The following is a 20,142-nucleotide window of genomic DNA, read 5'->3' as shown; positions in this document are numbered from 1 at the left end:
TTTGTTTTGTTATTCGGAGCATTAGCAACTAAGGCCATATTGCTCTGGGATATGCGGTGGTCATTCGCTGACCTTTCCGCATTCTCTGCATTTGGTAGTAATGGGCTCGAACCCCGGTCTAATCAAGAAGGAGCAGCAGTGTGTAGCACTGCTGCTCCTTCCCACCTGGCTATACTAAAGTAGTCTCCTCTATTAGAGAAGTGTTGTCAAGTAGTGCAATACCTGGTTATCTCATTTTGATATGAGATAAAATCAAACGATGCCTTAACACTACTTATGTAGTTAAACTTATGGGTGAACTATGGTGTATTTACACCACTATATAGGTAAAAAAAATATAGAAGATATCATGCAATTTGAAACTGAATATTGCATTATATTGCTTTACTTTTCTTATTATCCTATATTACACACATACTATACCTGCTTCGATGACTTCATTAACATCCTTGCCCTTTAGTTCCTTGATGACCTTGTTTAGCCTTTCTTCATCAATTTCAATTCCAACACTACCCAAAATCTTCTCAATATCATTTGTAGATGGGCTCTTGTTTCCTCCAAGAGTAGCCAAAAGATAAGCGGCCACGTAACGCATTCTAAATAATAAACAAAGATTGGCTACAAATTTCAGATGGACCAATAAAAAAAAATAAAAAAAAAAAAAAAGATTTAATTAACAGCTGTTCAAGAAAAAAGCCAATTTAGAAATCTAAAAAAAATGACTGTGATAAGTATTTAAAAGTTGTTCCATAACAAAAAAAGGTATACTACGAAACTGAAGGTTGTATTTTTTAAAAAAGCAAGTTTATACTACATCAGCTAAAAAAAAACTCAAATACCACCTGTCCACACACTAATTGTTTGTGTTGTTCCTTGATTTTATTCAAATTTCCCACTTCCATAATACCATTTGAAGATGGGCATTTGTTCAGATGGAAGTTTGTTTGAATTTTTACCTATCCTGCAACCACCCTTCTAGATTCAAATTTATATCCCCAATGTGTAATTCTGAGCCAGCATTGAGATTACTCAATATATTCAAAGCTTTAAAAAGCCCAATCATATATTGAAGATGCCTAGCTACAGGTGCTGCAATACATACGCTTTCTTGGTAAATGCACTCTTTTGTTCCCCTCACTAACCTTGTTGCACATTTCTGCATCTGTTCCAACAGATCCACATTCTTTCTAAAATGAGGCTCCCAGACCTTATCCTGGCTAGCAAAACTCCTGCATATCACTGATAAAAACCTCTGAGCTGTCTTGACGGTCTGTTTACACTGATATGTTAATCTGGGATTACTGCTACCCAGATGCTATCTTATATGGATAGGATATGACATGATTTGTGTGTGTGTGTGTGTGTGTGAGAGAGAGAGAGAGAGAGAGAGAGAGAGAGAGAGAGAGAGAGAGAGAGAACTGATGAATTTCTATTGTTCCAATTTTAATGATATTTGGGACAACTGAACAAATCTTTCTAAGCACCATATATATATATTCACTGGGAAGAGTTATTAGACCTGGATGAAAACACAGAGAGATGGACACATGCAATTTCCCTTCCACCCAACTGCAGGTTTGTATTTGTACACCAAAATTTGACACATATATAGAATAGAAGTAATAGGTATGGGAGTTGTAATAAGAGGAATATAGACCTGGGTTACTATTATGTAGAGCAAAAGTCATCCAACGACTATAAATAAATAAAAGATAGGAGGTTATGCTTTTAGCGTGGAAAGAGAACAGCAGGTAGCGTAATCAACCAACGGGTTAGACAACATGAAAAGGCAGTCATAAAATAACACAATTCGAACCTGCAACACAAAAAGTCAAAAACATTATAAGTACTTGGTGCTGTACTTCAGACGATTCAATGTCGTTAATGAGGGCCAGCCATCAAAATCAATCAAAATGCAGCAAAAAGTAAGCCCTCTGTTTCTAACAAGTGATATACACAGCACGTGGTAAAAATATACCAGGTTTTTAGTTTATTGTTAATGTTCAGAAGCCAGGTTAATAGTAATGCTAACATATATATCATGGCTGATCCGACAGAGGCGGAGAAATGATAGATAATAAGGAATATAGGTAGTGAAAACACATAGGCAGTAAAAAAATTACTAAAACTTGGTGGCACCACCAGTCGGGCTCAACTAAGGGCGGTACAAATGTCGTTGGCAGTTAGAGAAGATCTGCTGCTCAAGGTCTGGTCGTATAGAAGCTACTTTGTACATGTGATGGCTAGTTGGACCAGGACTAAAGTGAAGACAGCCACCACATCAAATGAGGCCATCACCTGGTCATCTGAAATGGATAGACTGCTAACTCGGTCCAAGAATTCCCCACTGTTTGAAATGGTATGGGCAGTCTTGCCCACCAGGGGCGAGAGCAGACCGGAAACAAACTTCAATAGTTCGTATGCTTACGTGTGAATATCTTTTCATTTTTATTTGTGTAGTTAATATTTCATGGGGCTTAGAGGGGAACAGGTATCCTGTGTGTTATCAGACACTCAGCCTAAAACACTGATGGATCCAATATCTCTCTATTACAGAAGATTTAGGAGAAGTCCGGTTGGCCTGCCTCCCTAAAATCCACTCATGCACACCTTCTCGATGGTAAGCCCTGTTATGTCACTTAGGTGGCAACGAACGTGTAGAGTGGTTCTCTTCAAGATGCCTGGTCAGCATGAAGAGGAAAAGACCAACCCCTCCAGCAATATGAAAGCACGACGAAACAAATGGCCCTCAGTCCCCAGCAGCTTTCACTCTCCCTCTTACGGCAGCGAGAGGATTAGAGTGGAAGCAGAGGGTGCTAAGAATCTCTGGGTACGACCAGGCTGCCATGCACGGAAACTGAACTTGGCCTGTTATAACGTAAGCACACTCATCGGTGAAGACAGGATATTAGAGCTGGAAAAGGAATTAGAAAATGTGAATTGGAATATCATCGGTTTGGCTGAAACAAGAAGAAGAAATGAATCACTTATAAGTTTATCAAGTGGAAATCTGCTGTACACCAATGTAAACAGTGAAAGGAGTGAAGGTGGAATTGGGTTTCTGGTCCATAAAGATTTTAAAAACAACATTTTGGAATTCAAAAGTACATCACCAAGAGTGTCAAGACTAATACTCAAGATTTCTAAGAGATACAAGCTAAAGATTATAATGATTTATGCACCAACATCGAGCCATGATGATGAAGAGGTTGAAGAAATGTACACTGAAATTGAGAGTCTTCTAGATGAGCAGAAAACCCACTACACTATTATTATGGGAGACTTCAATGCTAAGGTTGGAAAAAGACAAAACAGCACAGAAAGGGGAACTATAGGAAATTTTGGAATTGGTGAAAGAAATGAAAGAGGTGAAAGACTTGTGGAATTTGCAGAATCTCAAGGACTGTCAGTAATGAACACTTTTTTCAAGAAAAGGGTGAACAGAAAGTGGACATGGAAGAGTCCAAATGGATTAACTACTAATGAAATCGACTTCATCCTCACTAACAGAAGATATATTGTGAATGATGTTACCGTCCTGAATAAGGTAAATGTTGGAAGTGATCACAGAATGGTAAGATGTACACTTGATATAGATGTAGGAAAGGAAAGGAAAAAACTAACTCGAGTAAATAATACAAAGGTCTTTGAAATAACAGAGGAGGAGAAAAAGCAGTATGTACTGGAACTTAAGAACAAGTTTGAGCTTCTGCAGACTTCTCAGGACCAAGATATCGACGAGGAATATTACAACTTTCTGAAAGTGATAAAGCCCAAGAAACCTATAGGGAAACAGAAATCCAAAGAAGAAAAAATTAGTCAAGAAACACTTGTCATGATGAACCAAAGACGACAAATGAAGAGCAAGAAAAACACTGACAGGGAGAAAATTGAGTATACTGAGTTATGCAAAGCCATTAGAAAGAGACTCAGAGAGGACATAAGAAGATTTAACACAAGAAAAGTAGAACAAGCATTAAGGGGAAAACAAAGGATTTAAATCAGCAGCCATGAGCAGTAATACAGAAAGACAAATGATACTGAAACTGAAGAATAGTGATGGTGTACTTATAAACAGCAGAGAAGGCATAATTCAAATAGCAGAAGACTACTATAGAGAATTATACAAGGAGCAGGGGAATGATGCCAGCAGTGGGGAAGATGGATTGCAAAGTAGCAACACATACGACATACCCAATATTCTTCCTGATGAGGTAGAGCATGCATTGAAGAAAATGAAGAATCAGAAAGCCCCGGGGGAAGATGAAGTTACTGTAGAGTTGTTAAAATTGGGAGGAAGAGACATAACACAAAAACTGGCAAGGCTCTTCACAAAGTGCATTAGAAAAGGTGTGACGCCTAAGCAGTGGAATAATGCAATCATAGTTTTGCTGCATAAGAAAGGAGATAAATCAGAAATTGGAAATTATAGACCAATTAGCTTGTTATCCCACATCTACAAGTTGTTCACAAGGGTCATTACTAACAGATTAGAAAGAATACTGGATGAGAATCAACCGAAAGAGCAAGCTGGCTTTAGGACAGGATTCTCAACTATGGATCACCTTCATGTAATATCACAGCTAATGGAGAAAGCAAATGAATATAAAACACCATTATGCCTGGCATTTGTGGATTATGAAAAGGCATTTGACTCCATACAGCATAAGGCAATGTTTCGGGCACTGGAAAGACAAGGCATTGATACCCCATATATTATGATTTTGAAGAAAATATACGAGAGTGCTACCTCCTTTATTAGACTAGACAAAGACAGTAGGAAATTTAAAATTGAGAAAGGAATTCGACAAGGAGACACAATATCTCCGAAGCTGTTTACTGCTGCCCTTGAGGAAGCTTTCAGAAGATTAGACTGGTCGCAGAAAGGAGTCAATGTGAATGGAGAGTACCTAAACCATTTACGATTTGCAGATGACATTGTGGTCATAAGCCATGATCCCAAAGAATTAGAGGAAAATCTTAATCAGTTATGCACAGCTAGTAAGGATTTTGGACTAAAGATGAATATGGCTAAAACAAAAGTAATGATGAACAAGTATGCCACAGAAAGGGAAATAATGATTGAAGGAGCAGTAATTGAAAAGGTGGAGTCATATACTTATCTGGGACAAGTTATTAGCTGTAATAATGATAAATGGCTGGAAGTCAAGAGAAGAATAAATTTTGGATGGATAGCATTCAGGAAATATAGTCACATACTGAAGAGCAATATCCCAGTTTGTCTGAAACGTAAAATAATGGACCAATGTATACTCCCCATCATGACTTATGGAAGTGAAACTTGGGCACTCACCAAAAGAATGGAAGAGAAGCTGAGAACTACACAGCGAAGAATGGAACGAATCATATTGGGAATAAGACTGTTAGATAAGAAGAGAAACACATGGATTAGGCAACAAACTCAAGTAAAGGACATTCTTATCAAAACTAAAGAACTAAAATGGTCTTGGGCAGGACACATAGCTCGAAGACATGACAGATGGACTAAGAAAATAACAGAATGGTATCCAAGAGGAGCTAGAAGAAAACCTGGAAGACAAAGGCGGAGATGGATAGATGAAATTCATGAGTTTGTGGGTAGTAAATGGATGTCCAGTGCTCAAAACAGAAGGAACTGGAAAGTTGCTGGAGAGGCCTTCATCCTGCAGTGGATTGAAAATGGCTGATGATGATGATGATGATAATATTTCATACCCTTAGGTCACTTTCCCTTCTAAGTTTTCCCGCATAAAAAGTTCTAAACCTCCAGTCTCTACGAAAACTTCTTATCTGGGTTCTACTGTAATATATGATCAATATTTTAAATGTCACAAAATTAAGGGAGCTACAAAAGTACAGAACTAAAATATTTACTTTATGCACAAATTACTGGTTTAGATCACTCACATTCCATGAAAAATCATTGTTGGTAATCATGACACACGTGTTGTGCATGGACATATTATCTCCCTCTGCAGAATTTCACGTTTCTAACATTTACAAGATACAATGTTAATGGGAATCACTGCTTCCAGTGGTAGCAAAGAGGCCAGAAACAACTAAACAAGGAGCATGCATGCACAGAGAACTACACTAATTGCTGGCCTTTTTGCAGTAATATATATCATCACAGTGACCAAGGTAGAAAAAATACATTTTGAGATACCTTATTTTCACAATACTTTGAAGATTGTCACATGGTAATATAAATCAGCATTTATTTTACCCTTTATTAGTCCTATAAATGTTCAAAATGTGCTGAAATGAATATGTGTAAATATACTTGATTTCATCATCTTAACTTTGGTTCTTGAGACTATCATGGACATTCTCCCAGGTATGACAAGCTGGGCTTGCCACCTTGAAGTCAAACACTAATGGAACTGATATTAGAGTGCTTGAGTCAAAGACAGCATTCTGAGAAAGTCCAGTCATTCTGCCAGTCCTGAAGTACAGTACCTAGTATACTGGAGCTAATCATCCAGGTGTGAACCAATGCAAGCAGCAGTTGAGGCATTGTCCACCACACGGAAGAATGCCATCCCTTTGTGTTACCAAAGAAATATTAGGTGGTGGATGACTCATCAACTGGCACAATACCACCACTTTGCTTACTGGAAGCCCAAAGTGGTGCAGCACCAACTAGGTGGCGAATTAATTTTCACTGAAAAATATTCAAAACTTACTGTATTTTAACACATAGTGTAGATAAAACTATTTCACAGAATTCAATGTGATTTCAAAGATAGAAAAACTGGAGACAAGAGTGTAACATTCATATGAAAATGGTTTTTAAAAGGAAAATCATGTTAGCTATCTTGACAGTCACTTATTAAGCAGTTGACTCAATTCCACCTAAGAGGTTAGCATAAGCCAGAACATGCTGAGATCACGAGCAAATTCTGAGATGGATTGCAGAAGGCAGAGGGTTGTGATTAATGGTCACTCTTCAGATTGGGCTAATGTAAGTGGGATTCTCCCACAGTTCGGTACTAGAACCACTATTTTTCTGATTTTCTTAAATGACATCGATGAAGTGGCACAGGATCATGATCAGGAGAGCAGGCAATAATTAGCATCAAGCAGAAATTTCTTTAGGTTGGCTTAGATAGGCTTCAGGGATGCTCACAGAAGCAGCATCTACTTTTTAATGCAGCAAAATTCTAAGACCATACTTGTGGAACAGCAACCCCAAAACAGCTTGGTGGAATTGAATTAAAACGAGGTAAAAAAAAAAAAAAAAATTTGGGAGTTACCATATGGTTGAACATGAAGTTCTAGAAAGATTTGCTTGTGGTAACCATGTTTATCACAAGCAAATGTTTATTTAGAATTGCCCTGTATGGGGGAATTTGTAATTCCCCCATACAGGGCAATTCTAAGACCACACTTGGAATATTGTGCCCAAGTATGGAGATTACCTACTTACTTACCTAAAAAAAGACAGAGCTTCTTAAAAAGATCTAAAGAGGCTGGCAAATGTACCAGGTATGATTAGAGAGAATCCACATGAGAAAAGACTTCAAATATGTGAGCTGTGAAGCTGGTAACTAGGAACCTTTGATCAAACCTAAATGATGCTTATAAGCCTCTGAGAAGTGAAAGCAAAATGAATGAGGGTGAAGACACCCATTAACAGCATATAGCTAGAGGGTGTGGTTACATTGAAATAATGTAACCCTAGCTACATGCTGTTATAAATGATTACAGAACTACAGGGCATAAATCCAAATTATAGGAGAAGAGGTTTAGAACAGATTGTAGTAAGTTTCTGGTAGCTTGGGGAAATACAAACAGGTTGTTTATTATTATTTTTTGGCTGGTGCAGTAAGTGCCACATGGCTTATACTATGAAATGTAAACAAGTGCAAGCTAAGTTTGAAAATCATAAACATGTCAGCAAATATTCTAGTACATACTAAGCAATTTGGCATCAGTGTACAAGAATTGCTATTTTCTTTCACACAGATAGGGAACGCCACAGTGACCATAAATAAGTGCACTATGGAGCTGACTGTGTTTTTAACAGATAAACATTTTCATGTTTATTACAAAAATCAAGGTATTGAGAACAGTGGGCCATCATTAAAAAAATCCAAGGTGTTAACTTATCTAAAATAATTAATGATCAACCTTGGTTTTATACAGTTTTATCTAGCACATAAATGGTACCATAATTTTGAAGAAAAGAATTCAATCCATATGTTTACCCTGGAATGCCAATACAGGTATATTTGAGGTGAATACTAACTCCATGTAAAAACATGATAGAAACAAGAACACTGAAAAAAGCAATGGAAAAACAATTTCATACTTGGCAAAATTACAACTCAAGAAAATCATATGCTTAATTTAATATGTTTTAAAATATTCAGTAGTTAAAGTTCTCTAAATTTCATAATAAAAAGTATCATTTACATTAGTAGAAATTATATTTTTTGTGCAATTTAAAGAACAAAAACAGACTTAGAGAGATAAGTAAAAAAAAAAAAAAAAAACACTGCTGATGTTGCTATATACTTTGTATGAATCCAGCATGCTGTTGATCCTCCTGGATGGTATGATAACAAGTTTAAGCTCTTATGTACTAAGGTCTTAAATTAGTCTCTCAATAAAAAAAACCCCAAACATAAAAAGGTACTAGAATCTATAGTGCTCTACATTGGTTAAAGAATGAAGCTGCAGATACTTAGTGACACTCAAATTTATGCAGACTGCAATTTTCAGGAAATAAATATGAAGGATAGTTGTAACAGAAAGTAGAAAGGATAAATGAGGATAATTTGGTTCTGTGAGTTTGGAGCTGGGTGAATGGACAAGCATCACTAGCGACACTTGTCTGGACTGGCAATGAAAAGAGTGGTGGAATTACAGGTGTGACAACAGAAGAAAAACACCCATGGAAGTCATAGAAAAGACCAGCAGCATTAAAAAACATCTATGAGGCAAAGGATGGAGAGATTTTTATAAAAGATGGGTCATTAATTAACCCACTGGCCTCTTGAATAGACTGAAATGGCCAGTGAGGTGTTGAAAGCACTACCCCAGATCTAGAAACTTTTGCATCATTTTGTGCATTGCAAGCACACAAGCCTTATTTCAATCTTTTGATTGCCATTCTAGTTCAAGGTAAACAACTGCTATGTTCTGATCTCAAACTTTAAATATTGAATCATCTGAACTTCGGAAGGACGTTTTACAACTTTGAGTAATCAGCTGAAAAAAACATTATTGGAAAACAAGCAATGACACCTAAAACAGCTGTATCCTGTAACCTATCTTATAATATTTTTTCACTGCCATCAGGTCAAGGAACTGGTGGTAGAAGTTAAACAAACTAAAGTTGTAAAGCTGTCGATGCAGGGCAAGGTTTTTCACACTAGAATGTAGTGTGCTATCTTCAGCAAAACTATGACAAGATTTCCAATCAGTGGAAGGTCATTAATATATAAAAAGAAGAGTGGTAGGAAAAAGCTGAACCTTGGAGAACACCAGCATTCAGGCTGTTCAAAATTGCATTTGGGTGATTAATGACTGTTTTATAGTTGAGAAATTACTCATCTTTTGAAAAGTTCAAACTTATTCCAAAGATGTGTAACATAATTCAATATATCACCAGAGGAACACTGACAGAATCCATACTAGTAGCCATTAATCAGATGGATTTCTCTATTACTTTCAAAAGGGTAGAGGTAAGTGCAATGGGACAATAAATGGAAGAGAGGGGCAGTTGTCACCTTTATAAGGAATGGATGTGACTAAATTTACGTGCAGAAGGAAAGAAACCATAGAATAAGAAAGTATAAAAAGGAAAAACAATATAGTTGCAAGCTCAAGAGCAGAGTTTGAGAACAAATGGAGAAATGCTATCAGGACCTAGGGCTTTCTTGGTATCAATACTTCAGAATTCTAACCTGCTTCTGCTGGAAGACTGCAATGCTGTTAGGTCAACTTAATCTTTAGCTCAAGTCAAGTGGACCCTATTTCGGCGAAGTCCGGACGGTCTTTGACAGCCAAACCCTCTGCTTCCACCTTCAAGATGGTGGGACTATTAGTAATCCTGGGTATAATCTCCATGCACTAGCACATGATGGGTGACCACCCAGGTGGGGACAAACATAAGCAAGGGTCGAGGTGTGGCACCCACACCACATGGAGAAATGTCACCCCTGTGTTACCAGGCAGTACAAGGTGGTAGATGACTCTCATCAATCAGTGCAATACCACCACCACTTTGCTTATTGGAGGCTTGAAGTGGTGGAAACCATGTTTAGTCTTCAGAGCTAAGTTCCGGCAAACCCTTCCCCATCTCTTCCATCATGCAGAATGATTGATGACTTTTGAGGTTATAATGAACATCGTGGCGAGATCCAAGCTTTCTTACTTTTCGAGGGTACAATTCTAAAATGGTGTTCGCGGGCTGGCCGCTAGGTTAGTACAATAGACCGAACCTATTGGTAACCCTCTAGGACGGTTCCGGATCAGCTAGTGTATAATCTTGCTACCTCTACTCTGCCAGATAGTGACTGGAGGGAATCCGAGTAGTGTGTATGCGGGGAGCATTGTCAAGGCCAATTCATTTCACAAATATACGTGGTACCAATTCTAATCTCATTTCCACTTGCAGTCTGCCAAACCCCATGTACTTTTTCTGACAGAATCTCAGTTATCAGTTGATTCAACTACTGCTCAGCTCAGTTGCCCAAATTATTTGCTGTATGATTCCTTTCGCCTCAAAGGTGGTACTTGTGCATATGTCCATTCCGATATTTCCTGTCGGATCCTTTGTAATTTGGAATCATCTCTGGCTTAAAATCTCTCAACCTCATTCTGTAATATTCATCCGTTGTCTCCCAACTCCACTAATCACTTGGAGCTCTTTGAACTTCCTCTATTTGCAACTTGACTTTCTCCAGTCCAACTTTCCTAACAGTGAGGTAATTTTCCTTGGTGATTTTAACTTTCACAACTTCAGCAGGCATCCGGTTTTCTAGTCACACCAACCCAGCTGGTCGAGATGCTGAGGCTTTTGCAATTACTAATGACCTTGCACAGATTGTTCATTTACCTATAAAAAAAATACCAGACAATCCTAACCACACAGCCAACACATTTGTTTCTCCCAAACAACCCTTCTAAGTACACGGTCGAAGTGAGAGGTCCTTTAGGCACCTCAGATCACAACCTGGTGATTGTCTCTTCTCCAATGCAGCCTTTATCTCATGGCTATTAATAACCTCATTGTTTGGCATTACATGAATGCAAAATGGGATGAGATGCGAGATTTCTTTTCTTCTTTTCCTTGGTCGGATTACTGTTTCAAAACTTCTGATGTCAACGTTTGCTCAGATTGTGTCAGTGAAATTATTCTTGTAGGAATGGAATCCTTTATCCCACATTCCACTTTAAAATCTCGTCCTTTATCTAAACATTGGTTTTCCAATAAATGTGCTAAGGCTGTTCAAGAGAAGAATGTTGCATATCGTAATTGGCTTGTTCCCAACTCTTCAGTTTCATTTGCTACCTACACCAAAGCTCGCAACAACTGTAAAGCAGTTATCAATCAGTCCAAACTAGATGTTGAACAGGCTAAGAGTAGATGGTAGCCGAGCATTCTGGTCTCTTGCCAAAGCTATTGGCTGCAACTTTTGCCCATCTCTGCTCCCACCTCTGTCCAAACCAGATGGTTCTGTTGTCACTTCAGCTGAAGATAAAGCTGACCTGCTAGAATCCAATATTTCTTCCAACTCATGTATTTATGATCTTGGTAAAACACCTTCCACCATTCCCAACACACTCCATTCAATGCCTCCTGTCTCTTCCGTCAAAAGTATGTCAGGATTTTGACAAATCTTTTTGCTAAGAAAGCTCCAGGTCTCAATGGTATTTCTCCACTTGTTCTCAAAATGTGCTCCTGAACATCCTACTGTTCTTTGCCACCTTTTCTCACTTTCTTATTCCAAAGGTGTTTTTCCTTCTGCTTGGAAATTTGCTCATATACAGCCAGTTTCTAAAAAGGGTGACAAATCCCTTCCATCCAATTATCGCCCCATTGCAGTTACTTCTACTTTTTCTAAAGTAATGGAAAAATTAATTAATCGCCAATTCAAACTATTCAGAAACCTTCAGTCTGATCAACGATTGCCAGTATGGATTCCGTCAGTGTCGATCCACTGGTGATATTCTGGCTTATGTTACCCATTTATGGACTAATTCAATGGAAAAGTTTGGTGAAACACAAACAGTTGCTCTTGACATCTCAAAGGCTTTCGATCGTGTTTGGCATAAAGGTCTTCTAAACAAGCTTCCATCTTATAGTTTTCCAACTGTTTTTGTAATTGGTTATCCAGTTTTCTCTCTGATCGCTCACTGAGGGTGATGGCCGTCTTCTAACTTCTCCACTAATGCTGGTGTCGCCCAAGGTTCAGCTCTTTCCCCCCATATATTAATGACCTTCTTCCATTGACTGGAAATCCTATCCACAGTTTTGCCGATGATAGCACATTGCAATTCCCTTTCCATTTTGAGAAACCTTGCCCTGCTCAATCAGCTTCAACTTCTCGAAAAACTGCTACCAATTCCCTAAATGCCGATCTCCAGGTAATTCTCCAATGGGGCAAAGACAACTTAGTTGATTTCAATCCTTCTAAAACTCAGCCTTGCTTATATCTCGCAAAAAGGATTCTTCTGCTCCTATGCTTATATTTAGTGACATTCCAATTTCTAGGCAAAATGATATATCTTTTGGGGATAACCTGATTTTTAATCTCTTGTGGCGCAAGCACATTACAATACTGCTTCCTCTGCATCTAAAAAATTTGATTTTCTCTTTCGCTCTCGGCATTACTTTTCTTCCAAACAGCTGTTTGGAAGAAAAGTAACTCTTCTTCACCCTGTATAAATCGCAAATCCACCCTACCATGGAATATTGTTCCCATATCTGGGGTAGTGCCCCCAAAACCTCTCTCTCAGGCTTCTTGATTCCGTTCATAAGAGGGCAGTTAGGTTAAATAATTCCCACTCTCTCTATATCAAAACAGTCCGAACATGCACCGCCACCAGACAACATCCATTTACTGTCCAACTTCAAACTTACAAAACCAACTTTTCATCTTCCTCACTTATTCATCCAACTGCCGTTTTATGGAAGAACCTTCCTTCCTTCATACGTATTTCATGAAAATTACAGTCTACAGAAGTTCAAGTCCAATGTCAACAAATATTTTCTTTCGTCTTCTTAACCTCCAACTCAAGCACGGTACTAAGTATTATAGGTTCTAATACCTCTCGTGTTTGGGGTTAACATAAAAAAAAAAAAAAAAAAAGCTGAGGATGCAACACAACCATTACATTTCAAGAAGTGGAAGTATCGATGGACAGAAGTTGCAGCTAACAGCTTTGGAAAAAGACCAGAGAGCACAACTACCATTTCAACAGGAAATAAATCGTCAAGGCTGTTCAAAATTTGGGTGATTGACTGTTTTATAATTGTTGTAAGAGTCAGTAAAGGAATAATATGAAGTTGTAGATCTGAATACAAGCCAACTATGATATGCCACATTCTTATCTTGAACAGCCTCAACACATTTATTAGAAAAATTAAGGTTCAGATAAAAAATTAGATTTTTAGGTGGAATGGAGAACAAGGGATTTCACTCATACAAGAATAATTTCATTGACATGATTTGAGCTAACATTAGGATTGGAATATTTAAGAGATTTAGAAGTAATACAACCAAGAAATCACAGGTCATCCAATTTCATGTTCTTGCAACAAAAAAGCATGAGTATGGCCAAGAAGGGGAGCCTCTACTGGAGAAGAGAATTGCCAAGTGATATGAAGCACCCAAGGGTTACTTAACAGTAACTATGTACTTTGAATGGTGAGGAAAAGATCAAGGATGTGTGGTTAGGATTGCTTAACATTAGGCAAATGCAAGACAAGAGCTGAAGCACCTCAATCAGATGGAGTTGTGAACATTAAAATCACCAAGGCAAATTAGAAAATTATATTGGAAAAAATTTCAAAGAAAATAAGTCAAAATGTTAAGTAATTTGCATAGTTGGGAATGACAGAGGAAACGGATAAATCTAACAGAATGAAGTACAGATTTTAAGCCAGAAGAAATTTAAAAAGATATACTGTATGTGGTTTCAGATTAGAAAGCTTCTGATAAGAACTATCAGAGTGGGCATATATATTAATATTATGTTTAGATGTATGTCTTCTTTTGTATTTTAATCCTACTTTTGTGCATCGTTAATGCCATTGTTTTTTGCCGTATTGGCAATTGAACAGTATACGTGCCAGTATATATTTGTTTCTAATTGTTCGAATTTTTGATTGTTACCTATTGTTGGTGGATTTTATATATAGGCATTAGTGTTCATACAATTCTGGTCATTAAGCTAGCCTTATTTAGGCCATCTTAATTCCACATGGCCTAAACATATTAGGTTTAGAAGTTTAATGCTTTATGATAATGAATTTTCATGACAAATTACTGATGAAAAATTTTTTTTATCTGTAACAAAATGTAATTACTAGTTATTATTAACAGTATACTTCTATTTTATTACCATTATATATATTTTTTACTATAATACATTTTTGCATTCCATCACGTGGCCGTCAATCCCCTACTTCGTCGGGGGCTTTGAGTGGATTGACAGCCCTTTCGATACTTACTCGTTTCTGTTTGTACCTATCACAGTTTTGCTATTTTAAGTTCCTTTTCTTTTCTTTAATTTTTAAAGTTCCTTCTATAATTTTTTTTCTTAATTATTGTTTGCATAACAATTTATAGTTTAATTAGTTTTATTATTTATTTTTTACGATCTCTTCAGCAAACTGTGATAGAGTACACAAAGCCCAACGAGTAAGTATCAGATATTGTAAAATTCCTACTTACTTAATGTACTTCGGTGGAGGTCATAGAATAGAATAGGGGAAAATTTCCCACCTTCTATTTGTTTTATAGGTAGCGATTATTACAGCGCAGTCGCACTAACGTTACCCTGTGTGTTGATGGTGCATTGGCCTTAGGCCCCGATTTTCATGCCAATGCCTGCAGTTGGAGGATCGATGATTTTCTGTAAGCTTTATATGGGTTGTGTTAACATGTGGATTAAAATCTTTTATTTACATGTGTATTTATTTACATTATTTTACATGCGTTTTTGTACCTAACCTCGGACTGTGTCGGTACCGCTTTTCTAAGGCATAACAGCACATATTTGTCCTGAGGTAAAGCTATATACATATATACAGCCTCTTAATATGGGGGGGGGGTTAATTTTGGCAATAGGTTGTAGTGCAGTCAGGCGACGAGCCTCGCCTGAGTGTAATAAACCTTATAAATTTGGGGATACTTTTTCTGAGTAAATACTATTTTATTTTTAGATGGTTTTCGATGAATATATGTGGGTCTACATTGGGGTGGTGTGTTCTAATATTTGCGTATATGGCAGTTTTTATGTGATACCTACTGTATTGGTTGGGAATTTTGTTTATATCTAGGGTTTTGTTGAGTTTTTTTTATTGCCATCTTTACGCTTTCTATATTGTTGGAGATTTTTAACAGTCTGTTTGTTTGATTTCTTATGGTATTACCATGTATATGCTTCGCTATGTTGCTTTCCCAGTGTGTGAGTTTTATTGTATATTTTGTTTATATATTTTGTTTTGGTTGATGGCAATTTCGCTGTCTAAGTAGACAGCTTGTTGGTTGATATTCGGATTTGTACATTCAATTTTTAAGTCTGTTGGGTAAGTATTCTTTGCTACATTTGCAAAGTGGTCATAGTTGATCACGAGGACATCATCTATATATCTGTAGAATTTAATATTTTCTGTGATGTTACTTTCATAGTGGTGCAGGTAGAGGTTAGCTATGGTGCATGAACTGATGGATCCCATAGTTATTCCCCTGCATTGCATATATGTTTTGCCTCCCATTAGTATGTAGTTGCCTTTGACACTGATTTTTGTGGTCATTCCAGTATTGTTTTTTGCATCGTAAGATATTGTGATATTTTTGGTAGTATATCTGTAGTACTTCTATTAGGTTGTCATGTGCTATGCTTGTAAAGAGGTTTTTGAAATCGTATGTGTATATACTTTTTATGCTATTGTTTTGTTTTTTAAAGTCATCCAAATATTCTTTGCTGGTGTTGATAATTCTGGTGTTCTTGATTTCCTTCGTGATGTCTTTTAACTTATCTTCCATTATCTTACTAGTATACTTTATATAGCTATTTTTGCCCGAAGTAATGAATCTTTTTCCTGTAGGTATCTTGTGATATTTTGGCATCCAGTATATATGTAGGGGTATTGCATCCTGTCTATTTTAATTTTAAGTTTTTTATGCATGGCCAAAATCTTTTTGCTGATGGTGTTTGGATTGGTGTCTTTGTACTTGTATGTTTCATTGTGATACAATTCCTCTTTTATAGCTTCAATGTAGAATCTTTTGCAAATAATACTAAAATTATTGTTTGCCTTGTCGGTTCTCGTAATCACGAATTTGTTTTGCATTTCTTTTATTTTGATGTTGATACTTCTTAAATTTAAATGCTTATGTTTTTGTAGTGTTATGTTTTCCCTGAAGCGGTCTAGTATGTTTTCAGTATTGGCGTTTATCCAGCTTTGGAATGATTCTATAGGTTCGTTGTTTTTGTATGCGGCTTTAAATGCAAATTGTAACTGGTCTGTGTATATTGATTTTTATATATTCCAGCCTAATCGGGGTGTTAGGTCTGAATTTTGCACCCTTTTTCATTGTTTCTCTTAGTGTTTTGTCTTCGATGATATTGAGGTCTCCTGTTACTATATGCTTGTAATGTGTATTGATGAATTTTTTATATCTACTTTCTTGGCAGTGACATGGTTGTTCTTCTTCATTCATTTTATCAATGGTGTTTTTGTAATTGCAGATGGTTAGGTAACTTTTGTTATTATTTATGATGTTACCGATATTAACTGTGTCGTATAAATGGTTTTGGTATTTTATTATGCAGTACTCTTTTTTTTAGTGTGTTCGTTGAATTTTATGCCTATTCTGAATTTAAATATGTCTTCAAGTATATTGTTGAGGTGTATGTTCTGGGTTTTTTGTCTTTGGTATATTTTGCTAAGTGCTTTAAGCTTACTTATCTTAATAGAGAATAGTGTATTGTGTATGTTTTTGATGTTTATGGGATCTGTTTCCCATTCTGTTAGTTTTTCAAAATCATTGATATTTATTGGTATTTTGTAGTTGTTTTTATTGTATTCTTGTAGTATTTTTCCGTTTTTAATCCCGTTATTTTGCTGATCTGGAATATGGTGTAAGTACATATTTCTGGGTTGGTGAATGCGAAGTTCCTTCCGTTAAAGCGATTGTTTAATCCATAGGGGTATAGGGATTTATATAGTAGAATGAACATATCTTCCACGATTTCTCTGTGTTGTTATCGATAATGGTCAGAATGGCAATGGCGAAGTCATGCATTTGGAAATGTCTATATTCGATTTCGTCATTGTATTTGTCTGCCCTGTTTGGTTTGCCGTCTTTTGCAGCGCTTTCATCATATCTGTTAATTTGCAATCAGTGAAGATTCATCCGAAGGTGGAGCTCTGTACTGGTTTGTCCAATGTATTGAATCCCACATATCTTACAGGTAATTAGGTAGATTACATTTTTTGTTTGAGAGAATGTTGGTGCGTTTTTGGAATTTAGATGGTGTATGCTGTGCATGTAGGGACAGGTTTTATAGAGTTTGCTATTGCATTTTTTGAATTTAAGTTGTTTTATTTGTTGCGTTTGTAACCCGATATCTTCATTGTTTAGTCATTTAAGGTTTTTGGTTTCTTTACTTATGCTTTTTTTCCCTACTGGTGTGGCGGCATTGTATGCTATGTGACCTTTGCTATAAAGAGACAGGTCCATTGTGGTCATTTCTGGTCCCAGGGTGCAATTTATGCTGTGATACCCATACAGCATGTTATTCATATTTGTTTTATCATCCATGTTGTAATCTATTGTGCATTTTGTATTTAATTTAAGGCCCATTATGTATGTACAGTAATACCTAGATGTCTGAATTTTTTATTATTAATATCCTAATATATTGGTTTTAATTTATTTTATTTAGTTTCTTTTATTTCTTTCTTACAGTTCGAGGTAAGGTACAAAAACGCATGTAAAATAATGTAAATACACATGTAAATAAAAGATTTTAATCCACAAGTTAACACAACCCATATAAAGCTTACAGAAAATTATCGATCCTCCAACCGCAGGCATTGGCATGAAAATCGGGGCCTAAGGCCAATACACCATCAACACACAGGGTAACATTAGTGCGACTGCGCTGTAATAATCGCTACCTATAAAACAAATAGAAGGCGGGAAATTTTCCCCTATTCTATTCTATGACCTCCACCAAAGTACAACATTAAGTAAGTAGGAATTTTACAATATCGGATACTTACTCGTTGGGCTTTGTGTACTCTTATCACAGTTTGTTGAAGAGATCGTAAAAAATAAATATTAAAAGTAATTAATACTATAAATTGTTATGCAAACAATAATTAAGAAAAAAAAAATTTATAGAATTATAGAAAGAAAAGAAAAGGAACTTAAAATAGCAAAACTGTGATAGGTACAAACAGAAACGAATAAGTATGAGGCATTACATCGAAAGGGCTGTCAATTCACTCAAAGTCCCCAACGAAGTAGGGGATTGACGGCCACGTGATGGAATGCAAAAATGTATTATAGTAAAAAATATATATAATGGTAATAAAATAGAAGTATACTGTTAATAATAACTAGTAATTACATTTTGCTACAGATAAAAAAAATTTTCATCAGTAATTTGTCATGAAAATTCATTATCATTAAGCATTAAACTTCTAAACGTAATATGTATAGGCCATGTAGAATTAAGATGGCCTAAATAAGGCTAGCTTAATGACCAGAATTGTATGAACACTAATGCCTATATGTAAAAACTACCAATAATAGGTAACAATCAAAAATTCGAACAATTAGAAACGAATATACATATATATATATCATATTTAAAGCAAAAGGAATCGCAGAGAAAATTAGGGTAACTGAGGTAACCAATAATTACAATTCTGCCAGAAAAAAAGTGGGCCTCAACAGACTGCAGGTGGAAATCACATCATTGGGTGGAACTGAGACCACATATTTGTAAAACAAATGAAGAAGTTTTTTTTAAGGGGTTAATCTTTATGAGATGTCTGTTCTATTTGTCTGACTATTCATGATGCATTGAATAGTCAATGTAAAATGTGTGTGTAGGGAATGAAGAATGTATGAACTGATTACATTTTTGGATATGGTGTGCACACAACAATATACCCAGCTACTTGACATGTGACCTTGACAGCACCTGCAGACACACTGCCTAAGAGTCTCACCAGTCACAGCTGACAAAGTAGAGGCAGTGAGATTATATTAGCCGATCTGGATGCCTCTGAGAGACTTATCAATACATCTGGTCTAGTGGACTATCTAGTGACCAGCCTGTGTAAACTGTTTTAAAAAGCTATACCTTCAAAATGTAAGGAATACTGGATCTCAACCATGAGCCCATAACTTTAAAATACATTATTCAGAGTTACAAAATCATGTCAGCAAACATTCCAGCAAATACTGAGTAATTCAATATTAGCATAAAGATGTTGCTATTTACTTTCACACAGATAGGGAATGCCACAGTGGTCAGAAGGCAAAACACTATGGAGCTGACTGTGTTTCAGGCAGTTTTTTGAAAGGTAAAAAAAAAAAAAAAAAAAAAAAGAAAAAGAAAATTAGCATGGTACTAAGATAACAGTAAAATATAACTTTAAAATTCTAAAATACTTTATTAGCAGCATATGAGGCAAGAAAACATGCTTATTTAGCATAAATTTATGATTATCTTCAGCTTTTAATAAAATGTCGGTAATCCTATAGCACAGCAGCTCTAACTCTTCCATAATTATTTCTGGAGCATTTGATGGGAATCAAAAATAAATAAATATGATCTTTATTGTAAGGTGCAAAGATACATACAGGTACCCAGACTTTATAACACCCTTCACAACACTAGGCCAGGGATTAATTGCATTGTGCTTATAAAACAAAA

General features: G+C 36.3%; 1 protein-coding gene across 2 annotated transcripts in view; it reads right to left on the bottom strand.

The window, feature by feature from the left end:
• Positions 1-20,142, bottom strand: part of RpLP2 (ribosomal protein LP2) — a 42,817-nt gene that overhangs the window by 10,596 nt on the left and 12,079 nt on the right. Inside the window, exon 2 of one of the 2 annotated variants that reach the window (XM_090371041.1) lies at positions 424-596. In XM_090371041.1, coding sequence (XP_090227167.1) covers positions 424-595 — 172 coding nt within the window. In that variant the 5' untranslated portion in view covers position 596. Of the gene's footprint in view, positions 1-423; positions 619-20,142 lie in introns of both variants that reach the window. The other variant, XM_090371042.1, reaches the window with a different exon arrangement.

This window comes from Mastigoproctus giganteus, chromosome 3 (genome assembly GCF_048544385.1).
Source record: "Mastigoproctus giganteus isolate SK-2022 chromosome 3, ASM4854438v1, whole genome shotgun sequence".
Lineage (NCBI taxonomy): Eukaryota > Metazoa > Arthropoda > Arachnida > Uropygi > Thelyphonidae > Mastigoproctus > Mastigoproctus giganteus.
Note: the sequence above shows the minus strand (reverse complement) of the source record. Positions and strands in the feature narration are given on the sequence as shown.